The sequence below is a fragment of the Castor canadensis genome, chromosome 11 (genome assembly GCF_047511655.1).
Source record: "Castor canadensis chromosome 11, mCasCan1.hap1v2, whole genome shotgun sequence".
In the NCBI taxonomy this organism is placed as follows: domain Eukaryota; kingdom Metazoa; phylum Chordata; class Mammalia; order Rodentia; family Castoridae; genus Castor; species Castor canadensis.
Genome location: NC_133396.1, coordinates 69903391 through 69931366, shown reverse-complemented (window position 1 = coordinate 69931366; position 27976 = coordinate 69903391). Strand labels below are relative to the sequence as shown.

At 40.3% G+C, this 27976-nt stretch overlaps 2 protein-coding genes across 2 annotated transcripts in view; one reads left to right on the top strand and one right to left on the bottom strand.

Moving 5' to 3' along the window:
• Window positions 1–27976, bottom strand: part of LOC109674272 (thyroid receptor-interacting protein 11-like) — a 939645-nt gene that overhangs the window by 844593 nt on the left and 67076 nt on the right.
• LOC109674274 (protein Smaug homolog 2-like) lies at window positions 17898–20670 on the top strand. The gene is given in 4 exon segments (XM_074048945.1): window positions 17898–18509; window positions 18511–18609; window positions 18647–20142; window positions 20354–20670. Coding segments are annotated over 4 exon segments (2028 nt in total). The 5' UTR covers window positions 17898–18105; the 3' UTR covers window positions 20383–20670.

The window sequence follows — 27976 nt, the reverse complement described above, 5'->3', positions numbered from 1 at the left end:
TGGATGGGCATAACTACTTCTAAGCTAAATGTGAAATATCAAGATATTTTTGTTAGAAAAAGAATTTATATTATTTTATAAATAGAATATGTTACAAATGCAGATATTTCAGTATCACTAAGTTCCAAGTACAAATGCACATATTTAATACTACAAATAAACCATTTTTATTATTTTGCCATGGTTATATATAACTCTTACATAACCTGGTACTATTTCTAGATACCATACTCATTTTTTCAAGGCTGTTTCTTATAAATCAAGAAATTTATTCATATTTGCCCTATTTTATTAGAAGATCCTTAAATTCATTCCTTATGAAAATATTTTTCTGAACACTTTCAAAATATTAATTTGGATTAAATAAACTATTCAATTTTCATAGATGTAAGACAAAACATTGAAAATTATTAGATAAAAATTACTTTGGTACAATCTTATTTGAAATATAAGTACTTCAGAGATGAGCATAACGTTTCTTATAAGCTAATTTATTTATTTATTTTTATTCATATGGGCATACAATGTTTGGGTCATTTCTCCCCCCTCTCCCCACCCCCTCTGTAACCCACCCCCACCCCCTCCCTCTCCCCCACACCCCCTCGATACCCAACAGAAACTATTTTGCCCTTACCTCTAATTTTGTTGAAGAGAGAGTATAAGCTATAATAGGAAGGACCAAGGCTTTTTGCTAGTTGAGATAAGGATAGCTATACAGGGAGTTGACTTGCATTGATTTCCTGTGCATGTGTGTTATCTTCTAGGTTAATTCTTCTTGATCTAACATTTACTCTAGTTCCTGGTCCCCTTCTCCTATTGGCCTCAGTTGCTTTAAAGTATCTGCTAATTTAATTTAAATTGATTTTGTTAAATTTTTAACTATTAAAACCTAAAGATTTGTGTTTTATGAATTTTAACTGTTGTATCAAAACATAAAAGTTATACATACTAATGGGTACCATGTAATGTTCAAAATATATAAATATTACCTAATGTAAGTTCAGGTTAAACATATTTATCTCCTAAAACATTTACCTTTTTAAAAAAATTTTTATTTTATTCATATGTGCTTACAATGTTTGGGTCATTTCTCTCCCCTTTCCCTGGCACCCTTCCTTCCCCCCAGTTTATGCACACTTACCCCTCGCTACCTGGCAGAAACTATTCTGCCCTTATCTCTAATTTTGTTGAAGACAGAGTATAAGCAATAATAGGAATTTTTACTAGTTGAGATAAGGATAGCTATACAGGGAGTTGATATGCATTGATTTCCTGTACATGTGTGTTACCTTCTAAGCTAATTCTTCTCTAACTAACCTTTTCTCTAGCTCCTGGTCCCCTTCTCCTATTGGTCTCAGTTGCTTTAAAGTATCTGCTTCAGTTTTCTGCATTGAGGGCAACAAATGATATCTAGTTTTTTGGGTGTCTTACCTATCCTCATACCTTCCTTGTGTGCTCTCACGTTATGGAATTTTATGCAGCCATGAAGAAGAATGAAATGTTATCATTTGCAGGTAAATGGATGGAATTGGAGAACATCATTCTGAGTGAGGTTAGCCTGGCCCAAAAGACCAAAAATCCTATGTTCTCCCTCATATGCGGACATTAGATCAAAGGCAAACACAACAAGGGGATTGGACTTTACCATTTATTTGTGACAAAACTTTGAAAATCCTTTCTTAAGCTTTTTAAAATATATAGTACATAATTGTTTTGTATGGTTACTTTCTGTAAAACAGAAACTCATAACTTGCTCCTGAAAACCTAATGATTAAGTAAATTAGTCTAAATCAAGTGATATTTTATTTAAATACTCATTTTCTCATGTCTGAACAAATATTCAGTTATCATAGTTTCATAATTTCTAATGGAAGACTTGATTCCAATTAAAATCACTGGTGAAGTGGCTCAAGTGGTAGAGTGCCTGACTGATTAAAATCAACTATTGGGATAGGTAGCTATTTTAGCAAGAATATTAAACTCAAATTTCCAGCTGATCCAAGCAGATGTGATATACAATGTAAAGAAGAATGAGTGTAGTAAATAAAATCATAGTAATGATTTCTTTAAAATAGCAAAAGCAAGAACACAGACAAAACATTTATCTCCTCCTCTTTCAGTCAGTTATTCACACCAAGGAGGGAAGTATAAATATTTTTTGAAATTTTAAAAAACACAGTTGTAAAGCTAAGAATATCACTGATGTAGAATAAACCCTTGAAAAGATAAAGCAATGCATATTCTTGTAGCTTTTTGAGGAGGTTCTGAGAATTTTAAAGAATGATCATTCTATTAGAATGAAAAATGCTGTAAGTGTGAGGAGAAATTTAATATTCATTTCACATAAAATCTTTGTAAGATGGGCATGTTGGCACATGCAATTAAGGTTAGCTTAGGCAAAAGTTATTCAGATTTTCCTCAAAACAAACCGGGCATGGTGGCACATGTGTGTAATCACAGCTACTCAGGAGGCAAATGTAGGAGGATTGGAGTGCATACAGCCCACATAGGCAGACATGTGAGACCATATCTGAAAAAGAAACTGAACAGCAAAAGGGCTGGCAGTATGGCTCAAGTGATAGAGCACATCCTAGCAAGTGCAAGGCCCTGAGTTCAATTTCCAGGATCACCCACAAAACAAAAAAGAAAAAAGAAAAAAAAGGAAGAACTTTCTGTGAATCTGGTTTAAAGTGGATGTAAATCTAAAAGGATACACCATCATCCATGGTTCCCCTGACTCTCACCCATCATTGTTGCTGAACTAATAAAAAATGAAGTTCTCTTTTTTTTTCTTTTGCAATCTGAGAACAGGAGGGCAGAACAGATAGTGTCTGTGGGGTTAGCATGAGAGGGAGAGGGAGGATGTGGGGAAAGGGCATGGGGGGGTGAATTAGGTGCAAATACTGTATACATATGTATGTAAATGGAAAAATGAGACCTGTTGAAACTATTCCAGGAATGGAGAGAAGAGGATAAAGGAGAATGATGAAGGGGGTGAATTCAAGTATGATATATTTGATATATTGTAAGAACTTTTATAAATGCCACAATGTGCCCTGAGCACAACAATAAAACAGATGAAACAAAAAGAAGTTACTGAGAGATAGGTCATAAGATAGTATTCACTCATCTTTACCAGAAGCAATCAACTTGATAAAATGATGGAACCTACAGAAGACTCAAGTAAAATACCAGCTTTGAAATATCTCCACACAAGGTTGGATCACTGTTATCTAGACTGCATAATATACAGTAATGCTGACCAATGTATGGTGCTATGCACCCAGTAGTATTCAGGATTGAATACTGAATAAGAGTCCCTAGTCTTCCAGAGTCTTCTCCATTTGTGATTCCCATCTGTACGACTTTAGGTTGTACTGAATTATCAATCCCATTTCCCAGGTGATGGATATTTCTACCAAAAGACACAGTAGTGATGGGGTTGACTGGGAGTTGTAGCTATTTGGTAACTTTGGGTTGCAATTATCAATGGAACTTTGATAAGTTTCCATTTTCTTTCATTAGGCGAAAGGAATTATATATTGGCTGAGGCATTCATCCAATTGGCCATAGGGATCTATGGTTTTAAATGCAAAAGATGGCAGAGGTGATATGCTTAGAGTTCAGCAGTTTCCTTGGGGTCACCACTAACTATGTTATGCTCACTAATAAATGTCAATAGTAATTGCAGTAACTTCTATTCAGTAAAGACAAGAAAAGGTAAGGTTGAAGGTCTAGGTTACCTCACCAGCATGCATCCCAAACAAGTCAATCTGGTGTTTAAAGACAAGGGAATACCAGAACAGATGAAGATAAAGTTGATTACTCTTAACTCTAGTTACCTCCACAATCAGTTAACCTCAGGGCTTGGCTCAAATATCTTTCTCTTTGTATTTGCTTCCTAATATTCTCCACTCACTTTATTTTTCCATTTATCCTCTGTGATTATATCTTACAATAAATAAAACATCAACACAGTTTTGCCTCATGCTCTATGTTCTAGGGAACCCAGTCAAAGACATTCCCTGAGAACAAAACAAAACTAGTAGAGTGTAGGTGGTTTCATGAGCACAGAAAATAAATCCTACTTAGCATAAATTCAATAGGCAGCAGTCTTGGAAATGACTCACACTGAATTATACCAATCAAGTACCTACATAAATATAAAATAGCTACAACAATTATCCATTATCCTTCGATACATAACCAATTTTTCTTTGAAGCAGTGTTATTTCAATTAAAATATATTTGAAGCTTACATTTTGGTTAAATGTAAAATTTCTAACAGGTAAAAAGTGCAGAATAAATAGCACATCTATGTAGCAAACAAGTCAAAGGGCAATTAAGAGGGAACAGACATTAGAATCTTCTTTAAAAGGAAGTCATTTGGGATTTAAGTGCCTTTTTAGCTGATGTTCATTTTACAATAGACTCAATTATGCAACCTCCAAAGATTTTTCTAAGGTCAAAGGAAGTAATTCATATGTGTGCATGCTTTTCTCCTCATTATTAAAAAAGCCATTTAAACTATTTGTCCCCATGATCCCTAGAGATTATATCCTGATTTAAGGGCCCACAGAACTTCCAAGTCAAATTGTCTATTGTAATACTATAAGTATCAGATTTTGCCCAGAAAATGTATAAGGTTTCAGGCAATTCTTAAATATTGAATGTTCATACATTCCCAAGAATTGGTAAATGGAGTCAGGAAACAGAAGCCAATAAAATATAGAGGTGCATTAGGTTACCTTATGTGTAAACTGAACAGTATTCACATAAAGTTCAAACTCCCATATGAAAATACTTGCCCACACGTTGTAACTCTACCACAGTCAACAGTATTTTTCCTGTAATGTCATATGCAGCATTTTTCTTTTATCTCTACCACAGTGTAAATGTTACCATATTCTTCTGCAACCATAGTGCTAAGCCAAAGGCCTGACTCTGGGAGTTTCAACTTGTCAAATCTGCCTACTTATCTGAAAGAAAGTAAACAAATATAATCATGAAAAGGAAAGAAAAAATTTTTTGAAAATTCTGGGGAAATGGAAGTTAGTCATTTCAGCCCATCCTTGAGGTACTGACATGAGTTTTAGGTTTTCATACAAGCAGAATTGGGGTAGGGGGCAAGAAGTAGGCATAATTAAGCAATCTTAGTCATAGTGTACTCCCATTCATTTTTATCTAAGTTCTGGTTCTACAGGAAGACTCTGCAAAAATCATTATCACTTGAGGGGACAATCTGGTTCCTCTGAGATTATTATGGGATGATCTTATCATACAGTGATCTGTCTGTGACTCTTTGCTTTTCTGTAGTCCAAGATGAGTACAGACTTTCAGGTACTTCTTAAGACATTAAAAACACTGATGGACAGATGTTTAATTTCTCTTACCTTTGTGCCTTCATCCAAGAAGGGGTATAAGGTTGGTTAAGTATCATCAGTTTTTAAACAGACAGGGCTTGAATGATCTACATGCCTAATGTAGAGTTAAGCAGGGGTCTGACCCAAAGGTCTAAGAAAAGGAGACAGATGTAAAGTGAAGGCAGTATACCAAACTTTTTTCTTGCTTACTTTGTGGGACCAGGTGAAGAGTCAGTGTTTTGTTGTTGTTGTTGTTGTTTGTTTGTTTTGTTTTTTTAACAAAAGCAGTTTCTAAGAACTTGATAAAATTTTGCTTCCTGTTCATGCTTGCAAACAGTATATGAAAACTTAAGTCTTAGTGTATTAAACACTTTGTACTTACTATATGTTGGATATCAGTGTTTTTGCCTCAGATTATCATCAAATAAGTAGATAAGCAAGCATTCCTGTTCCTCAAAGAAAACACTAATTTCAAAATAGAGGAGATGGACCTTTTTGGGTTATAGTACAGATATACATGGAAATGTTACAATGAAACCCCCAATATAGCTATATTAACAAGCAAAATGTAATTTTCTTTTTAACAAAAGTGGAGAACAGGAAGGCAAAACAGGTCCTGTCTAGGGTTGTTACAACTGTGAAGAGGAGGATCCAAGGAAAAAATGTAAGTGGATGAATATGGTGGAAATATTATGTACACATGTATGTAAATGGAAAAATGAGAATTGTTGAAACTGGTCCAAGAATGAGGGAGGAAGAATAAAGGAGAATGACAGAGGGGTGAATTTAACTATGTATATTGTAAGAACTTTTGTAAATGTCACATTGTACAGCAATAATAAGAAAAATTTTAAAAAACCCAGTGTAATGCATTGTTACTGTTTGTTTGTACTTTGTACCTGAAAACAGTATGTGGTGTTAATGCTTCATAATTTATTCTAAACTATGTACACCATTACTTTATTAAAACATTTCTTTATTGGTAAGCTTTGATGTTTATTCAATTTTAACACTACAATCCAGAATTTGCCATATACCTATAAGTAAATTATATAAGGAACAACACCCTTTAACATAATTGTCTGCTTAGGTTTCTTCTTCTAAGGTTAGATCTCTGTGTCTTTTTATTCCCCCAATTTTGCATTTCTTTCTTTTTTAGTTGTTGGTATTGTCTTTAACTTTTGTCTCTTGAGGAGTACAAGATCTTTTTTACAATAATCATGTTAGTTGTTTACCTGTCAATTGTAAAGCAAATAATTTCCAAGATAATATGTTTTTAAACCTACTGCTTTTCTCATAATTTCAAAATTATTTTGTAAATGGAATATTTCAAGAATGAAAAATTATATAAAACATTAAAACAGACTATAAGAGACACAGTAATGATATTAAAACTAAACAGACATATTTGCTGAAGAAAAATTAAATGCCTGTAGAGAAGAAATATTGTTTAACTGATAATTAAATGATTTCTTGTGTCTGTTATCATAAATAGAATATTTGCAAATAAAAACATGTTCAACAGATGATTACCACACTAGATTATAAATGTGTTCAATTTCTGCACTTGTATTACAACTTAAGTTTATTGGTATATGCTGGCACACTGACCGGTAATATACCATTATTTGTTCATCCTGAAAAACAGAATAAATTTGTGTGTGTGTGTGTGTGTGTATAATACCATTTCCCCCAAAAGATGAATAAATCATAGAGCCAACCAAATATACCTCTTCTGTAAAATGTTACATATCTAGGTGTGTTCCATAAGACTATTACTTACTATGAGTTATTATAAATGTGTGACCAAAAAGACAGAAACTTACTTTTGTCTTCCCTCCCTAAACCTATCCATAATCATTTTGTGACTCAGAGGTCCATATAATGCCTCCTTCTCTCTTTAGGACATATGAATTGAATTTGAGAAATGTAACATGTTTGATTGAAAAGAAAATGCAGATGCTTACCCTAGGAGGTCAATATCCAGTGCTAACGAGAGAAAATCCCCACCCAAGAAGGGGATTTCCTGCCCATTGTCTCACTGCAGACCCTTTATATCCCATGAAATCCCTGCACACACCTGAGGTGCTCAATGATTTTCAAGATCAGAACATTATTATTTGTATTCCAATGTTTATTCTCTCTATATTTTTTCAAAATACAGTTTCAATACTTTTATCTAGATGGTACATTTTAGTTCCTCGCTTTTCTGTTATCTAAACATCCTTATAATAGGGGAGAAAGCAATTACTTACATCTTAAGATGCTTATATCTAAAATTCAAAGATTCCATTTTAAATAACTTTTAGATCATTCTAGGATTGTTTCAGTATTTTATCTGAGTTTTTGTTGTCTTAATTCATGTACTGAGAACACAAAATTAAATTACCATCTTCAAGAGCCAACTGGAATAGCATTGATTATAGTAGTCATCCTTGTGAAAATGAAGGATCCCAGCAAAATATATTACATAGCTAGAGCTTGGGAGGACTTAGTGTGGCAGGAAGGTGGGGAGGGAGAAGAAAGATAATGAGAGGTAATGAGTGCAACAGTGAAACAAAAAAAGAACAGATTTGAGGAATGTCAAATAGCACCTGGGGCAAGACCAGAGAAGTGTCACCTTCCCGCAGAGGTTAAAGTGGTTGATGAAATAGCATATGACCATGTATGGGACAAGTTGTATCCCCCATTTCTGTAACCTGCTATAAATGGTATATAAGGAAAGCCCCTTTTGTTCTTGGGGCTCAGCCTGGGGATGCAAATCTGCCTAATGAATGCTGGCCTGCTTAATAAACTTGCTTCCCAAAAGCTTTGGTGCCTCATCTGTGTCTGAGACTTCCTGCAACATTTCCAGGGGCTCGTGTCCTGGATTCAGAAGCAGTATTTTCACCTCCTCATCACAGGCTCAGCAGCCCCAGCCCACTGGGAGGGCCGATCCTGCCAGGCACCACAGGATGGCAGTTGATGTGATGGGAGGGAACCTCTCTCCCAGTGAATTAAGGAGGTGAGATTTGGTCACACAAAGGAACCCAGAAAGGCTCAGGAACCAACTTGGGAACCCCACTCATCAGACTGGTAAGAACCCAGGTTCAAATTTAGGCCTGCCTTAGTAGGCAGAGATGGAGTCTGATCAACTCCAAGAGACACCTGAATAACCCCTTTTGGGGGTGAAACCATGTCTCTATGTCCAGGTAGTGGGGTGGAAGTACTGTGTTGTGTGAGATTGTGTGAAAGTGCAAGCCTGAGATGTGGCCCAGCTGCAAAGTGAGTGAGAAATCCCAAAGCAGTTTCATGTAGTCTATGATGTGTGGCCCATTTGGGGCTCCAGTCCATGGTTTATATGGTCTCACTATGGTTAAGAGGTGCCTATGTCCTCACAAGGGGGATAGCCAGAGACAAAGTGAGTGGTGTTGTTTTTGCCTGTGTGCCAGAAAGGAGGACCCCTCACCTCCTCTCCACAATGCTCATACATTCCATTTCTTTCTCTGTCTTGATATCTGGTAACTTGAGGAATAGGAGGAGGTCAGAGTAAGAACCTACCCCTGGGGTGCATGCTTAAGAACTTTAAAAAAGGGATTTAAGGAAGATTATAGAGTCAAGCTGACTCCTGGCAAGCTTAAGACCTTCTGTGAAATAGAGTGGCCTGCCTTTGTTGTAGGATGGTCCTCAGAGGGGTCATTAGATAAGATCATAGTCAATAGAGTTTTTGAAGTGGTTGTAGGGGAGCCTGGACACTCAGATCAGTTTCCTTATATTGATTGCTGGGCAGGATACAGTCTTCAGTTGGTCCATGTGGCTAAAGCCCCATCTAGAGTAAGCATCTATGGTCATGGTAGCCAGGATGGCAGGAGCTTCCAACTGCAGGGAAAAATGTGAAAAGCCATAGAAACCCATATTAGTGGGGGACCCCAAGGAGATCCTACCCCCTTATGTGCCTCTGTACCACCTATGCCACCACTTTCCACCCCTTTGCCTCCACCCTCAGAAGGGGAAGAAGTATCAAACAGGGAAGCTCCAGCAGCAAATATGCCTACAAGGCTGGGCCCAGGAGTCCTTGAACCTACAACAATCACACTTTCCTCAGACTCTGAGCCCACCAGTCCTCACTCCACAGCTCCTTGCGAGACCAGCCCCTAGGTCCAACTAGGAATATTTGAACAATCCCAATATGGGCCTAGCCTCTCCCCTGGGACCCACTGGCCTGCGGATGACCCTGAGAGAAGTCCAGATCCCAATATATTATGACCAGCATGGTCAGATACAAGAAGAAAGGCAGACATTCATCTACCAGCCTTTTACCACAACAGACCTCCTAAATTGGAAGCACCATATCTATCCTCTCCTTCATGGAAAAGCCTCAGCTCTGATCTAAGCAATCCATCATCCAAACTCATAATTATGTCCACCTGAACAGACTGCTGACAGATTCTTCTGACTCTATTTAATACTGAGGAGCAATGCTGTATAACCTTGGCAGCTCTAAAGTGGCTGGAAGATTATACACCTGGAGGAACTTTAAGTGCCCAAGCCTATGCTCAGGGTTAGTTCCCTGAGGAGGACCTCCATTGGGACCCTAATGATGACTGAGATTACCAGCAGCTTGAATGATATCTGGAGGCATTATTAGGAAGCATGAAGTAAGGCATTAGTTCCTTTACCTTCCTGATTGCCCTATGGCTTTGATGGGCAAAGATTTATTGTGCAAACTAAGGGCCCAGATAACTTTTGACCCAATGGCACAGCAGCCTTAAAGCTTAGAGGGCCTGACACCAAGATTCTAACTCTCATGGTTGCACAGGAGGAAGAATGGCAACTCTACACCCCTGAGAAAGAGATTCCTGTCATGCCAGAGCTTCCCTCTAAGATTCCAGGGACATGGACTGAGGACAATCCCCCTAGACCAGCTTGGAGCATACCTCCAATGGTGGTAGAATTAAAGCCAGAAGCCATTTCTGTTAGCCAGAGGTCATACTACATTCCTTTCAAGGCCCAAGTTGGGATCCATAATCATCTTGACAGGCTCCTAAGTATGAGATACTTCGGACTTGTTAGACTTCCTGGAACACTCCCTATCTGCCTGACCGAAAACAAGGGACTGAAGATTTTAGGCCAGCTCAAGGCCTCTGTGCAGTCAACTCACCAACTGTTACTTTATACCCTGCAGTCCCAAACCATATATGCTTGAGGCCTTATCCCAGCTGAGGCAAAGTTCTTAAACTGCCTGGACCTCAAGGACACATTTTTCTGCATCTGCCTGGCCCCACAGAGCCAACCCATCTTTTCCTTCCAATGGGAAAGTCCTAGTACTTGAGAGAAGGGACAATTGACTTGTACAAGGTTCCCACAGTGCTACAAAAACTCTCCCACTCTCTTTGGGGATGCCTTGGCATCCTACCCAAAGGCTTTCTCAGCTGACCAGCATGGCTGCACACTCCTTCAGTACAAAGATGATCTTCAGTTGGCTAGACCAACTCAGGAGGATGTATGGAAGGAACTCACCTCCTTCTCTCTCTTTTGTGGAAGAGAGGACATAAGGTTGCCCAAAAGAAGGAAGGCTCAGATTTTTCAAATGCCTTCAGTTTCACCAGTCACAATGACAATGTAGACTGGGCCCTGAGTGGAAATAGGCCATCTGTTCCCTTCTGGTCCCCAAGATCTGTCAACAGATTAGACAATTTCTAGGAGTACGGGTTTCTGCCTGATCTGGATTCCCAATTACTCTCTCTTAGCAAAACTCTTTTATGAAGCCACAAAGGGTGGAAAACAGAAACCCATGGTATGGGGAGAGGAGCAGGAAAAGGCCTTTAAGGAAATTAAGAGGGCATTCACAAATGCCCCTGCTCTGGGCTTGCCAGATGTGATGAAGCCCTTCTTCCTAAATGTACATGACAGACTGGGGACAGCTGTAGGAGTCTTGACCCAGCAGCTAGTTTTCTGGCACCATCTAGTGGCCTGTTTATCAAAGCAACTTGCTGCAGCTTCCTGAGGCTGGCCACCCTGCCTATGCACCTTGATGGCTACTGCTATCTTGGTGACTAAACCAGACAAACTTACTTTGGGACAAAAACTCACAGTCAGAGTTCCCTACTCTGTTTTGACTCTTACAGAATATAAAGAAAATTATTGGCTGACAATCCCCCAAATGGTCAGATATCAGAGCATGTTATGTGAAAACCCACATATCCAACTAGAGGTTGTTAAGACTCTAAATCCAGCCACCCATTGCCAATTGATTCAGGCCCCCCAAGCATGACTGTTAAGAGGTTATGGATGAGATGTTCTCCAGCTGGTGGGACTTGACTGATCAGTCTATCAGTCATCCAGACATTGAGTATTTCACAGATGGCAACAGCTTTGTATGGGATAATGCCAGATATGCATTAGTGACTCTGGATGCTGTCATTGAAGCACATCTGCTGTCAGTCGGGACCTCTGCACAAAAGGCTGAGCTTATTACTCTCACATGGGTGCTCCTGCTCACTGCAGGAATGCAGGTAAACATCTATATGGACTCAAAATATGCCTTCACTACCATTCATGTCCATGGATCCTTATATAAAGAAAGGGGGCTCACTAACTTGGGAGGAAAAAGTGTTAAGTATGGACAAGAAATTCTGAAATTGCTAGAAGTTGTATGGGCCTCTAAGTGAGTAGCAGTCATGCACTGACAAAGGCACCAGACCAGGGGGATAACAGATGTTCAGAGAAATCAAAAAGATGATAGGGAAGTCAGGGAAGCAGCCCTCACTGGAGAACAGAACCTCAGCCTCACTGATAGCTGCCTTGTTCCCCAGCAACTTATCTGAATGGGACCCATGGTATATTTCCAAGAATAGACTTGATTTGAGATAGAAAGAGAAAGTTTCCTGCCAGGTGGGTGGTAGAAATTTGCCAAAGGCCATATTTAAATTCCAGAGTTGCTGGCTCCCACATTTGTCAAGCAGTTCCATGAAGGAACCCACTCAGGGCAAACAGCTCTCAAGACCACCTTGGCCCAGCATTTTTATGTCCCCAAGCTCTTTGGCATAAGTAAGACAATATGTGAGAGGTGAAGTCTGTGTGCCAAAAACACCCTCTGACAAGGACCAAGAGAGCCTCCCAGGTGCAGTGTTGGAGGAACTCCTTTTTTATATTTTCTTGAGTAAGACATTTATTTATTTATTTTTGATGAGGTAGCATTTTTAAAAATTGCATTTACATTTGTTCATATGTGTACACATTTTTTGGCCTACCTCTCTCTCCTTCCCCTACCCATCCCCGCATCCTATTTACCCCCTCGCTTCCAGGCAGATCTTCTTCTAAGCATGTGTATATTTCTTTTCAGAATATTTCTTTGACAACTGAATTTGAAATATGTTTCAGAGGAAATGTTATACTTTTTGGAGATTTGCTAAACTAATAATGACTAATATTCAAGATAAAAGAGTATGACATATAAAAACTGAGTTATTATTTGATCTAAACTAAACTGGACTATGTAATTAAAATTTTGAGAACAATTGGAAGAGCGGAGCTTACAATCTTTAGAAACTCTTGAAAGGATGTGAGAAACATTCTCCGGACCACTAATTGTATTGTGTGTTTTAATGTGGAGTACTGTGTAGAGGCTATAGAATTACCTTATTTAAAAGGAGTTCAAGAATTCACCAAGTAAAGGTAATTGATATTCATAGTATTAAAATATCATGGCATTAATGACCAATTTTTGTCTATAAGAAAATATTTTTCACATGAGATGGCAAGAATCAAGATTGTCAAGGAACAGAACTTATAAAATGAGCTTTGAACATAAACAATTATTAATATATGAAAGAAGAGTCAGTTATCTTGAAGAACAATATCAAAGTCTTTTCTCAAGTAAGAGTTGCTAATATAGTTTGACTCCTACATTAATATTACTTTACTTGACTTTTAGTATTTCCAGTCTAATCCTAAATGTACATTGCCTCTTAAATACCATTATCAAGTCCATATCTGTAATGACAATATTAAGACTTGAAGAAAGCAGAAGGAAAGTTACACCAATATCTAGATCCTCCTTGGCAAGTGGGAGTGCATTCTTGGAAAGGTTCTTAACTCAAAAAGCAAGTGTTGACATAAAATGATATCAAAGGATTTAATTACACAATTTTCAAGGTGTCAGCCCATATGTTAGATTAACTGCTGGTCTGAGGTCTATTGTAAAGAGCATGCTAAAACTCCATGTTGCGAAACGTAATCTATAGATTCATTATAAAATTCATCAAATTCCAACTGCATTCTTCACAGAAATGGAAGAAAAGTCCCAAAATTCATGCTTCTATGGTAGCATAGAAGATCCCTAATAACTAGGGCAAACCTGAGCAAAGGTGCTGGAAGTTATCCAAAAACTTGACTTCAAACTATATTACCAAACCACAATAACAAACACAGCACAGTACTGGCACAAAAATAGACATGGAGACAATGGAACAAAATAGAGAACCCCCAAATAAGTCCACATAGCCACAGTCACCTGATTCTTGACAAAGGAACCAAAACCATACATCAAACCAACAAAAACACACATGCTCTTTCTTTCACAGGGTGTTGCTGGGAAAACTAAATATTCACATGTAGAAGATTGAAACTAGATCCTTACTTCTCACCCTGTAAAAAAAATCAACTCAAAATGGACTTTCTTTAATGTAAAACATGAAACTTTGAAACTAGAAGAACACATAAAAGATACACATCATGACATAGCACAAGAAAAAACAAGCTCCTGAACAGCAACAGAAAAATTATTAGAGTGAAGATCTTTGTTTATCTAGTAGAAGACTGATATTCAGAATATATAAAGAAGTAAAAAAATTAAACTTAAAATAAGCAAATATTCCAATCAATAAATGAGCAAATGAACTTAATAGGTTATTTTTCTTTTTCTGTTTTGAGAAAGGATCTCACTTTGTTGCCCAGGATGATATTGAACTTGAGATCCTCTTGCCTCCACTTCCTAAGTGCTGGGATTACAGGAATGAAATGAATAGACTCTTTTCAAATCAAGCAAAAATGGCCAATAAATACCTGAAAAAAGTTCAGCATTCTTATTCATCAGAGAAATGCAAATCCAAACTTCCTTGAGCGTCAATGTCCCCTGAGTCAGAATAATTATCATCATGAAAACAAAACCCAGCAAAGAGTGGTGAAGATGTAGTGGAGCAAAGAATGCATTATACCCTGTTGGTGAGAATGTAAATTAGTGCAGCCACTATGGAAATCAATGTGGAAGTTTCTCAAAAAATGCAAAATACAGCTACAATATGATTCAGCTACACCAGTCCCAGATATGTATTCAAAAGAATGAAAGCAAACTTAAATAGAGATACCCTCACATCCGTTGCAGTACCATTTGCAGTTGCCTAATTATGGAATTAGCCAAGGTGTCATCAACAGATGAATGGATAAAGAAAAAGTGGTATATAGATCTTTGAGGAAAGATGACAGATTGCTGACAGACACCATTTCCCTGTGTCTCTATAAATCTAAAATAATCCCTCCCGAATAATCAACAACCCTTTGAGAAAATGTGCACATGAACTGAACATACAATTTTCAAAGGAAGAAGTTCAAGTATGTGAAGGAATGCCCCACATCCCTGGTCCTAAAGGAAATGCAAATCAAAACTACAGTGAGATTTCACCTCACTCCTGTCAGAATGACTATCAATAACACAAAGAACAAATATGTTGATGCATATGTGAGGAAAAAGAAACCCATAAATATTGTTGATAAGAATGTAAATTAGTTCAATCATTATAGAAATCAGTGTGGACATTCTCAATAAAATATTAAAAAGAGCTACCATATATGTCAGCCATACCACTCCTGGGCATATATCTGAAAGAATGTAAGCCAGGAAACAATAAAGACACTTTTCACACCCATGTTTATTCTAGCACCATTCACAATATCCAAGCTATGGAAATAGCACAGATGCCTTACAAATGATAACTGGATTAAGAAAGCATGATATATATAGACAATGGAGTATTATTCAGCCATAAAGTTGAATCAAGTTGTGATGTTTGCAGGAAAATGGATGGAACTGGAGTGTGCCATGTTAAGTGAAATAAACCAGGTTCAGAAAGACCAAGTTCTCATGTTTTCTCTAATATATTGAAGACAGATCCAAAAGACAGACATATACATAGTGCAAACATGATTATATATGACATTATTATATTTATAATGTGATATATTTTATTATGTATTATTATAGATGAACTATATATGCAATATACATATATTACTATAGTACATTATTATATATGCATATATCATATTATTAATATATATATGTAGATAAAATACATTATTACTTTTGTTGTGTATTATGTTACATATTATATAGTTTATATATTATACATATATATATGTTTGAGGAGATAAGAGGCAAGAGGGAGAAGAAAAGAGAATGATAAAGAGTGAATAATTGAAAAACCTTGAATATATTGAAAGTGTTGGAAGATGGCATAGAGAAACTCACTGAAAGCTGTTGAATAATAGGAGTAGTGAAAAGCGGAAAGGGAGAGAAATAGAGGGGATTAGTTGGATTAAATACAGTATATTTGTGGGTGAAACACCATAGCAAATTCCCTTTGAACAATAAATGTACTCTTAAAAATGTAGGACAAGAATGTAAAACAGGTCCTGTTAGGGGTGGGTATCAATGGGAGCCTGTGGGTGAATGTAGAAGGTGATTGTGAACCATTTAGTTTATTTTATGAATATAGAACAATGTAACCTGTTGAAATAATTTTCAGTAGGGGTAGTAGGGTAAGATAAAGTGTTGGTGGGGATCCTAACCAAGGTACATTGTAGGTATATATGGAAATATCATAGAGAAGCCTCCTGTATAACTAATATATGGTAATACAAATATTGAAAAATTAGAAAAGAAAATGTGGATGTGTTTAAAGAATGAAATTATGTCATTTGCAAGAAAATGGATGAAACTTGATGTCATAATATTAAGTGAAATAAGCCAGACCCAGGATGTTTTTCCTTATATGTGGAATTTTGGGGAGAAAACATGAAATTAAAATGGGGACTATTAGCAATGTAGAAGGGGTTAAGGAATGGGAGATTAATGAAGTATAATAGAGAGACAGAAATATAGAAATATGATCAAAGTACATTATTTGCTGTATGAAATGTCACAATTAAACCTGCTACTTTGTACAATTAATATAAGCTGAATAAGAGTTTGTCAAGTTCTCCCCACCTCTACCTACTGTCAAAGGAAGAGCTGATACTGTGTGCATCGAGGACCTAATTCTAAAGCCTTCCAGGGCACTTCTCTGTATTTGCAGAGTGTCAAAGAATGAAAAATATGTACTTTTTTCTCCAGTGTTTACTCATGAATTATAGTGATGTTTCCTTGACAGCAGGCAAGAGAAAATCATAAGAGAGCAGAATAAGAAAATCAGCTTCAACCCTTGCGAATGATCAGAAAGAGCTATTCTGTAACCAAAGCAGAGCCAAGTCATCACCGCTGATGATTGGCTATAACACTCAGTATCTGCCACTACCCATGCTTTGAGGGCAGTCTGCAATCATACTACTTGAAATAGTGCTATTCCAAACAATGTAAGGTAGATCAGATTCTGGCCTAAATGTAGCAGTGAACAATATAGATAAATGCTGCTTTCAAGAGAATTACAGGAAATAGAACAAACAATAGCTACATAATATATAATGTACATGAAACGGTTGTGATAGTGCCATAAAAACACTTTTGAAAATGATGCAGTATAAGTAAATATCAAAATGGATGGGTCAAGGCAAGGGAACTATAATAACTGTAGTTACTATTTAGGCTTCTCTAGGGAAACTGAGAATCCTTTCCTATAATAAATCCCTACTAAATCCATCTATGCTATTCCTGACTGGTAATACTAACACATTATCCATTCTCATTTGAAGTATCCTTTAATCTTGGTCCTTTGCTCTCACGTTGCATGGGAATGATTTTCATAGAAAGACAAATACCACAGGGTGTCACTAATTTGTGAAATCTATAAAAGCTAATCTGACTGAAGTAGAAAATAGAATAGCTGATATTCTAGACATACTCATATAGTAGCCAAGGAGAGCAGAGGGGGAAGAATGGTCAGTAGGTACTAAATAACAGTTAGGTAGGATACAAACTTCTGCTGTTCTGTTATACAGTAGGTTAGCAATATATGTTTTACTATATGTTTCAATATAACCAGAGAGGAAAATTTTATATGTTCTCACAATAAAGAAATGATAAATTTTTAAAGCAATGGGTATGCTTACTCCTATTTAGATCATTACACAAAACAAAATAAAAGAATAAAAATTAACTGGTGATTTTGCAAGTATCAAGTAATGTGTTTTTGCTGAAAGTACCTGGAGTACTTTTTGTATTCTTTATAAGACTATATACAGGTGGCGGCGGTGGTCATTGAGGGAGGAGAGAGGGGAGCTCGCGGGCCAGCAGCAGTGGCCTGAGGAGGCTCAGGTGGCTGAGGCAGCAGAGGCCGAGGAGGAGCCTGGAGAGGTGTGGCTGGACCCAGATCTCCCCAGATATGAGCAGACTCCCTCCTCCCCCAACCACCCCTTGCTACCATGCCAGGGAAGGTCCTCAAGCCCTCGCCTTCAGGGGAGAGGTAACAGGAGCCCAGAGCCGAGACCATGTGACAGCGCTGGCCCTTGCCACCTCAGTCCCCCCCACCCTGGCCCCAGGCCGGGCACCATGATGTTCCGAGACCAGGTGGGCATCCTCGCTAGCTGGTTCAAGGGCTGGAATGAGTGTGAGCAGACAGTGGCCCTCCTGTCACTTCTGAAGCGGGTCACCCCTACCCAAGCCCGCTTCCTGCAGCTCTGCCTGCAGCATTCACTAGCGGACTGCAATGACATCCACCTGCTGGAGTCAGAGGCCAACAGTGCTGCCATCGTCAGCCAGTGGCAGCAGGAATCCAAAGAGAAGGTGGTGTCCCTCCTGCTATCCCACCAGCCAAGCAACACAGAGGCCAAGTCAGAGTACATAAGGCTGATGCAGAAGGTGCTGGCCTACTCAATAGAGAGCAATGCCTTCATGGAGTAGAACCGTCAGCTGCTGTCCTATGCCCTCATCCACCCAGCCACCACATTTGAGGAATGCCCTGGCCCTCTGGCTGAGCCACCTGGAAGAGGGGCTGTCTGGTGGCTTCCGCCCCCGGCCAGAGCCCTCCTACCACTCACACCAGGGCTCAGATGAGTGGGGGGACCTGTAAATCTGGGACCTGGAGAGGCAGGGCCAGGTTGGCAGGACAAACCACCCGGGAAAACGGTCACGTACCCTTCCACCCATCCAGTTCAGTGCCGCCAGCCATCAACAGTATTGGGAGCAATGCAAACACAGGTCTCCCTTGCCAAATCCACCCTAGCCCACTGAAGCGCTCCATGTCACTCATCCCTACAAGCCCTCAGGTCCCTGGTGAGTGGCCAAGTCTGGAGGAACTTGGGGCCCGGGCTGCTTTCACCACGCCCGACCACGCACCCCTCCCACCCCAGAGCAGCGTGGCCTCCTCTGGCAGTGAGCAGATGGAGGAGCAGGTCTCCAGCCGAAACACTTTCCAGGAAGAGGGCAGTGGCATGAGAGAGGTGCCCTTGAGGCTCAAGAGCCTCCGCTTGCACGAGTATGCTGCCCTGTTCTCACAGATGAGCTAGGAGGAGATGATGACCTTGACCGAGCAGCACCTGGAGTCTCAGAATGTCACCAAAGGTGCCCGCCACAAGACAGCCCTGAGCATCCAGAAGTTGCGTGAGAGGCAGAGCGTCCTCGAGTCCCTAGAGAAGGATGTGCTGGAAGGCGGGAACCTGCGGAATGCTCTGCAAGAGCTGCAGCAGATCATCATCACACCCATCAAGGCCTATAGCGTCCTTCAGGCCACTGTGGCCGCCGCTGCTGCCACCTCTACTGCCAAAGATGGGGGCTGGAGGGAGCCCCTGCTGCCAGGTGCTGAGCCTCCCCTCACCCACCCCAGTACAGACAAGGGCACTGAGGCCAAGGACCCTCCAGCTGCGGAGAGCTATCTCCCTCCACCTGCTCCAGCTCCCACTGATGGCAGTGAGCCAGCCCTGGCTCCCGTCGCCTATGGGGACATCCCCAGCCAGTTTACACGGGTGATGGGAAAAGTGTGCACCCAGCTTCTGGTGTCCCGACCAGATAAGGAGAACATCACCAGTTACCTCCAGCTCATCGAAAAGTGCCTGACTCATGAGGCTTTCACAGAGACGCAGAAGAAGCGGCTGTTGTCTTGGAAGCAGCAAGTGTTGAAGCTCCTCCGGATGTTCCCGCGCAAAGCTGCGCTGGATATGCAGACCTACCTGCAGCAGAAGGGCTGGGCGTTCGGCTCCAACTCGCTCCCCATAGCTGGCTCTGTGGGGATGAGGGTGACCTGGCGGACCCAGCTGCAGTTTCCGATGCCTCCACGGGCCCTCCCACCTGGCAGGATGGGCCTCCTGAGCCCCTCAGGCATTGGGGGCGTCTCCCCTCGACATGCCCTCACTAGCCCCAGCCTTGGGAGCCAGGGCCTACAGAATCTGTGGTTTGCCAACCCCGGAGGCAGTAACAGCATGCCCAGCCAGAGCCGCAGCTCTGTGCAGCGCACCCATTCGCTCCCAGTCCACTCGGCACCCTAGGCCATCCTCATGTTCCGTCCAGACTGCCTGGTCCCTGGGCCTGACCTGGAGATCAATCCTACCCTGGAGTCTCTGTGTCTGAGCATGACAGAACACACCTTGGGTGGTGAGCATTTCCTCTTTCCCTGACCCAGCTCGCCACCTACCCAGTGTCTCCACCTCCCTCCGAACCGAGCAACTCAGAGTCCTCCTGAGGGGCCCAAGGGGAGGCCAGACTCCAGGGAGGGCCCTTCTGGGATGACAGGCTACATGAGTGCCTTTCCTTGGGCCTCCCGCCAGCTCCTGATCCTCCTTCCTTCCTCCCTTTCTTACCACAGATGGGACAGACAAAACCTCCACCATCTGACGGGACCCACACCCCAGCGCACCCATAGGCTCCCTGGGCAGCGGGCGGGGCCCACCCCCAACGGGCTTCTCCGCGCAGCGAGCGGGTGGGCTGGCTCAGCTACACATTCTAATATTTTTCTATTCTCTCACCTCTTCATTTTTGTTTAACATTGGCGCACGCCTTGCTCACTCCCAGGCCCGTTGAGGGATCTATGCTGAAGCCGGGAGACAGAGAGGACAGCCAGGATACAGGGGGCAGGGACCAGCCAGACTGCCTGCCCTTTCCCTCCTGCATCCCTCACCTGGTCCCATCCCTCCTCCCTCCTCCCTCCTCCAGACTGCTGAGCACCTGCCTCTTCCTGAGGGAGCAGACTCCCCCAGAGATAAAAGGATCAACACCCTGTGGAGCTGCTCTCCTGCGCCCCGCCCTTCCCCAGTCCCATTGCTTCCCAGGACAGGAGCCACCTCTCACCTCTTGCCCTGTTTATCAGAGTTCTCTACAATTAATTTCTTAGGCCTATTAAGATACATATTTATATAGTTCTTAACGGCTTTTCTCTCTTCTCTCTGATCATTCCTTACCATTTTTAGCATCCCCAGGCCTCTCTCTGAGCCAAGACAGTGGCAGGGGGAGCCTGAACTTTATAAGAGGAGAAGGCAGAGCCGCCTCCTCCAGAACCCCTGCTCTCCTCACTCCCCAGCCCTGGCTCTCAGATGCAGAGGTTGAAGGTGTGCAGCCAGGGCATCGGTGAGGTCCGGAAGTCTGTTGCTTTAAGGCTCCCTTCCTCCACCAACACACCGTTCCACTCCTAGGTCTGGTGGTGAAGGACTTGGAGGTTAGGAACATGGGAAAGGGGATTGTTTGGTTTTTGGGTTTTTTGCCCCCACACCGCCCCCCTTCTTTCTTTCAGCCTTTCCCATATCCTCCCCCTTCTGTCATGACCTCATGTAAGCTGAGCACTATATCAAAACCCAGAGGTGCGTCCCAGCCCCAGAGTCACACAGACCCTCTGGTCCCTGATTCTGATGAGGGTTTGTTCTGGGACCTAGGTGGAGGGAGTGGACTTGGGGGTTCAGACTGTGGGTAAGCCAGTGTCCCCCTATTCCAACCTCCTCTTACCCCCACTACACACCCCTCTCACTGGGACATTCTCAAGCTTTTCACACCTAAAAGGAAAAAAATGTTATTTTTAGACACATTTTATGAATAACTTTTGTTATGAATATGGCTGGTAACCATTGTGTATGTTATTAAAGATACAAAATGTTGGGGAAAAAAAAAAACCAAAAAAAAAAAAATCCGAAAACCACCGCCTTCCCTGCACTATCAGCACATTCCCAGACCTCCTTGCCCTTGCCCTCCAGGTCTGTGGACCTCCCTCCGCTCTGAGCCCAGGGAGGGGGAAGAAGCCAGGGGGTAGAGTAGCCCTGGGGACCTTCCTCTGGTCCCCACCTCCTCTCCCAGTGACGGGCTGGGCGGGGTGTCAGGTGTATTATGTACCTCTTGCACACTCATCAACCTGTGCAAGTCCCTGCCCCGGCCCTCCAGCCCGCCAGGTTTCTGTGCATTTGCTCATTCTCCTCAAGCTCATGGGCTTCCCCAGCCCCTCCCTAACTGCAGGAAGCGCGGTGGATGGACCACCTGTTTGGAATCAGCAGGGTGTCCCTCCCCTGGGACCCTCACTCTGCACCCCCCCCCCCCCGGCCATTCCAGGTCCTGTCTTGTTCGCTTCCCATCAAGGGTGACTGACCCTGCCTGGCACTGGGAGGTGGTGAGTGACATCCTCCCCCACACAGCAGGAGGTGAGAGCTGCCCCCCCACACCTGACAGCAGAGTGCAAGACATAGGCGGCCCCACTGTGATGTGCAGGACCCTGATCCTTAAACCTCACCCCCAGGCCTTCCTCCATGATCCCACCCTCCCCACCCACTATTGTCCCCAGCCCCACTGGCAGAATCACCTTTGAGTAACTGTACAATTTTTCTCGCTGTTGGAGAAGACTTATTTGTTGGAGTTTCAATTGTTTAATGGTCTGGGCTTATTTGGAAAAACAAACAAACAAACAAACAAAAAAAGACTATATACAAATGAGATATAGTTCCAAAAATGTCTTCAAGAAATAGATAATCAAAAATGGTAATGGACAATAAAAAATCTTTCCAGATGTTTTTGATAGATGGTGGAGTCTCCTTGACAGTGGACAAGGGATACTAATTTTCTGTGGCATGTAGTTCCAAATGACTATTTAAATCATCATCTACACTCCAATAAACTGCCTTTTGAAGTAAGGGTTAGGTAGTCACTGCAAGACTTCATGATGCCTGGCTACTTTTGTCAATTAACCCCACTAAGAGATATAAAATAACATATTTATGACTTTAAATTCTCAGTCCATGCACTAACAGAAGTCTTCAACCTCAAGTGATACTTTATGTTTTGTATTTGCAGAACATAGATGTCTGAAAACAAAAGGTAATTAATTCTATAGGTTCCAAAATTAAGAGGCGATTGAACGTATAGAATAACTAATTGCTTACCTAAAATTTAGGGCATTGGTTAGGTAAGAGTTACACTCTAAAACTTAAAGTAGATACATAGTGAAGGGCTTAGGTCACTGTGAACATGGAGACTATCTGCTGAATATTTTGGCTTTTGTTGGTTATTGTAATGATCAGAATGACAGATTTTCCTACATGTTTGTAACAGAAGATTTCCAGGGATAACTTCCTTCCTTGTCCAGTTATCCAAGATGACCAAATTCAATGCTGTCATAAAGGTCAACAAGACTCTTCCACCAAATAAAGAGAATTACTTAAAATGACAGCTAAGGGCAAAGAAGACATGAACCAAATAATGGAAGAAGAAAATTAAATGCACCAACATCTCATGACTAATTGAAGGCATTTGATGTAGAACTAGACATGTTCTTTTATTAGTTTTTGTTGGCATATACTAACCATTATTTTCATTTATCCTAGGTATGAGTTAGGTATAAGTCAAGTTGCTGATTTACCTTATAACTGTATCTTTGATTATCATAAAAGAACTTACTATCTCAGGACACATTCACTTGTATGAATGGTCTGTGTTGCATGAGATCGAAGTATGCTATTGCTGATTTTGCCATTGCTCACAAGTTCAAATATACCATAGGTAGAACTGTGGGAGAGAATGATTGTTTGGCAATGAGCACCAAATCTTAAATCCTTTGTGCTCTTTCTATTAGTGTAAGGACTGTGAGCTGAGGACTGTATATCTCGATTCTCTTTCGTCCTGTTTTCTGGGTGAAAATTAATTTCCACTTTTGATGTCCAGAGGGTACAAGGGAAGTGAATGCCATATTAATGTTCATCAATGGTGGTAAATTGATTGCTTTTATTTATTGTTGTTAGCTCTTTTGTCATCAAACTTATGCATCCTCTGTTCTGCATTCCTCCATGCTGCATGCAGAAGTAATAACTGGTGATGGTCTCTTGCGTTGGGAGCAGAAGAGGAACAGAAGCTCCCTGATTCTCTCTACAAAATTTGATCAGTAAAATCTGGAAGCTTTGACATCTCCCATTGACTTTCACTTCATTAGTCACTAAGCAATTTTGTAAGTGCTGATTCCATGTATTAAATACCGTTTTTCTTAAAAACAAACTTTAATATTTTTCTTTTCCAGAATAAGTGCTAATTGGTTTGAGTAATCAGTTAACCATTAACTCAAGTCAAAATCTTTTCACTAGAAAGTGATATAAAGTTCTGAAATTGTGAATGTGCAGCAATAATATTTCTAAAACCTCTTATTGGTATCATTCATATGTTACTGAACTGTACATGACAATACCACATATTTATAACTAACTGTTAAGTATGCTTCCTAGGTTTCAGAAGATATAGGGGAGCACGTTAAAATGATCCTCAGAATGCCAAATACAAGAAATTATTTCCATAGCCTACAATCCTTCTAAAAGCAATGATCTCAACAAATAGTCACGTGTGCATTGGGACAGTTAAGCTTTTGCCTGGCAAATCCCTGAGTGACTCGTAGCAGAAAACCCAAAATGTCCTAAGATCCATTGCTGGAAAAATTTTAATCTGTTGAAAAGATGCATTCAAAATTACCCATTACAGGACTATAAATCTTCAACCTAAATTTTGCATGATATTTTTATTTCAAATTTTGGTAAAGGATATTTTGAGGGTTTATTTCCATTGCTTCAATTTTTGTAATTTAAAATAAAATAAGTAGTTCATATGAATATGCATCATAGGCATTTAAATATGAATGGATAAGTTGGGTTGTATGAGTTGCCTACATTTTATTAGTAATTATGAATATGAAATATCTTTAAATATATAAGAATATTTTGTGTAAACAACAATAAAAAGTAAGAAATTTCTAAAGCTGTCTACTACATTAAAGAAACATTGAGTTGAAACTACTGCAAAATAAATCCTCTATTAGCTTCATATACAAATGTTATAATAATTTGTAAAATGCATTGAGCAATAATGAATATATTCAGAATTGGAACAATTTTTGTAAACTACCACATCAATGGGCCTTTACTGCTTTCCCCATGTAATGTTATAGTAGTGCTTGCAACAAAAAGAAAACAAATCGCCATCAACTAATTCATCATTTTATATATGCTTAATTATTTCTGTAGGTTAAATTTAAAATCAGAAAATACTAAAAGATTTTAGTATTTAGTGAAATGATTAAAGGCACATGGCTATTTTGCATTTAGATTGCATTTTCTTTTCAGTATTTATTTCTTATTTTAAGAAGCAAATACCTTCCCCTCATATCTTTGCTCAGAAAGCAGAACTTATTGCTCTTATGTGGACCCTACAACAGAACAACAAAGATCTTACACATCTATATAGATTCCAAGCATGGGTTTCTAGTATTTCATGCTTTTGAGGGAAGGAGAGGGGAATGTTAATGACTACAAATTTCCTAATAAATTTTAAGATATAATCTTATGACTCCTTAAAGCAATACAATTCCCTGACATGTGGCAGTTTTTCACTGGAAGGGATATCAAAAGGATAGATCCTTAGTAAGCCAAGGCAATAATACAGCAGATAAGATTGCAAGGCCTATAACTAAAACCCAAGCACCATGGAGGATTCCACAGAACTGCATAAATATGGCTTTAGTGCCATATTTTCTAGATTTAGTCAAAAGGCCCAAATACTCTTCCTCAAAATTACAAAAATGGAATAAATGAGAAGACTCTAGCTGGCCCAGTCTTTGTTTGACCTGGAAGTTAAAGGAACCCATGACAGAATCTCTTGCCAGGTTTTCTCCACACAGCCCTTATTTTAGCTGCACTTATTATCACCTACAATTGTTCCTCACTACCCAGTTTCTTAAGGGATTCGAATTTTACTCAGAATCAGTCAACATATCCTACCCAGGGCTATAGATGGATAAATGGATAAGCTGGTGGGTTTCTCTCAAATACTCAGTAAAAACTTCAAATTGTGTCTTTTGAATTTTGGATGCATTCATTAACAACATTTTGTAAGAAACTGCATTTTGCCATAACTAGTCCCTGCACAAATCATAATCTATAATAAAAATCATTACATGTGTCACACACTAAGGGGAGACCACACATGGGAGGAATAGAGAAAGGAAGAAAACCAAAAACTTGAATGTGGTTGATGTGCTCACTGTAGAGGAGCGAATATAGTAACGTTAAACTGTCAGAGGCCACTATATGAAGAGGACTAGGAAGTAGTGAAGAGGTCTGGTAGAGATGAACCATTTTGGGTTGTATTACACAAGTACATGGAAGCAATGCTAGGAATCTCCTTATATAGTTATCTTTATCTCAAACTAGCAAAAACCCCATGTTTTTCTTTTATTTTTTTTCTTCAACAAAAATCAGAGAACAAGAGGGTGGAATAGGTTCTGCCTGGAGAATGGGAGGGTGGGTGGGGAGATGGCCCAAATAATGCATACACATGCAAGTAAATGTAAAAATGATAAAATAAGGTTAAAATGAAAAACAGGGGCCTGGAACACAATGGTATAAATGTGCTATAGGGCTGATTCTTTCAGGAGCCATGGGAGGAGGTGCATCTCCCATTCCCTAGGATAGCTTCCCTTACCATGACTTCACACTGAAAACCCTACCACAAGCCACTGAAAAAAATAGGAAAAAAGTATGACAAATGTGCTGTCTGGCCTAAATTTCTCACTAAATTCCTTAGACAATACTCTAATTGAAAACAGAAGAGTAGGAGGTGTGGTTCCAGTGGTAGAACACCTGCTTTGCAATCTTTATGTCCCAAGTTCAAACCCCACTAAAAAAACATAATAGGAGAGTAGGACTGGAGGTGTAAAAAAATAAAATAGGACAGCAGTGCTTTGAAGGTAGAGGCAGGAGGATTATGGTTTGAGGCTGGCCCTGGCAAAAGTTAGTATAACCCTATTTCAAAAATAAGCTGGGCATGGTGGTAGCACCTGCAACGTCAGCTAGTAGGAAGTGAAGGTAGGAGAATCATTTTTGGTGGCAGCCTGGGCTACATAGCAAAACCTTATCCAAAAAACAAATGAAAAGCAAAAATATTGCAAACATGGCTCAAGTGGAAGAGCACTTAGCTGAGTTTCATCTCCAGTATTACAAAAAAAGGAAAGAAAATAAGGGGGCCTTAGGTTTTTTATTGGCAGAACAAGGAAGAGTCTGTGCAGTCCTAAGCCTCTGGTATTCTCAGATAAAAACCTGAGTACAAGTAGAGGCCAAAATATTAAAGGAACATGCAGGGAAGCTGAGTGGCTGTACAAATATATCCAGAAGGGACCTCTTTAGCCAAATGCTGCCTAATTTTGCCTGTCTTCTACCACTTTTTGAACATTACTGACCATAATACTACTCCCCTTGATTTTTGACCCATGTTTGTTTAGTTTGCTGATATAGCTGGTGTCTTCCAGACTCTAGGTTATTCTGTTTGTTTGTTTTGTGGTACTGGGATTTTGAACTCAGGGGCTTGTGATTGGTAAGCAGGTGCTCTACACATTAGCCACACCCCAGCCCTTTTTGCTTTACTTTATTTGTCAGATAGGATCTCATGCTTTTGCCTGGGCTGGCCTTGGAACATAATCCTCCTACCTTCCCCTCCCAGGGGACTGGAACCATAGGCATGTGCCATCACCTCCAGCCCACTGCAAGTCCTAAGTCAAGTTGATATTCACCAGTGGTTTTTAACCCATCCTAGATTGGGAGCCTATGTCACTAATCTAGTCATCCTTAGATCGGTTGTCTGTGGATTCTATTTATCCTCTAGGAAGGGTCAAAAGTCTAACATCAGCTTTGAAGTCATTCCAGAATATGGGCTTCCACCCTTCAGCATCATCTTTTTTTTTCTTTTATTATTCATATGTGCATACAAAGCTTGGTTCATATCTCCCCCCTGCCCCCACCCCCTCCCTTACCACCCACTCCGCACCCACCCTCTCCCCCACCTCAATACCCAGCAGAAACTATTTTGCTCTTATTTCTAATTTTGTTGTAGAGAGAGTATAAGCCATAATGGAAGGAACAAGGGTTTTTGCTGGTTGAGGTAAGGATAGCTATACAGGGCATTGACTCACATTGGTTTCCTGTGCGTG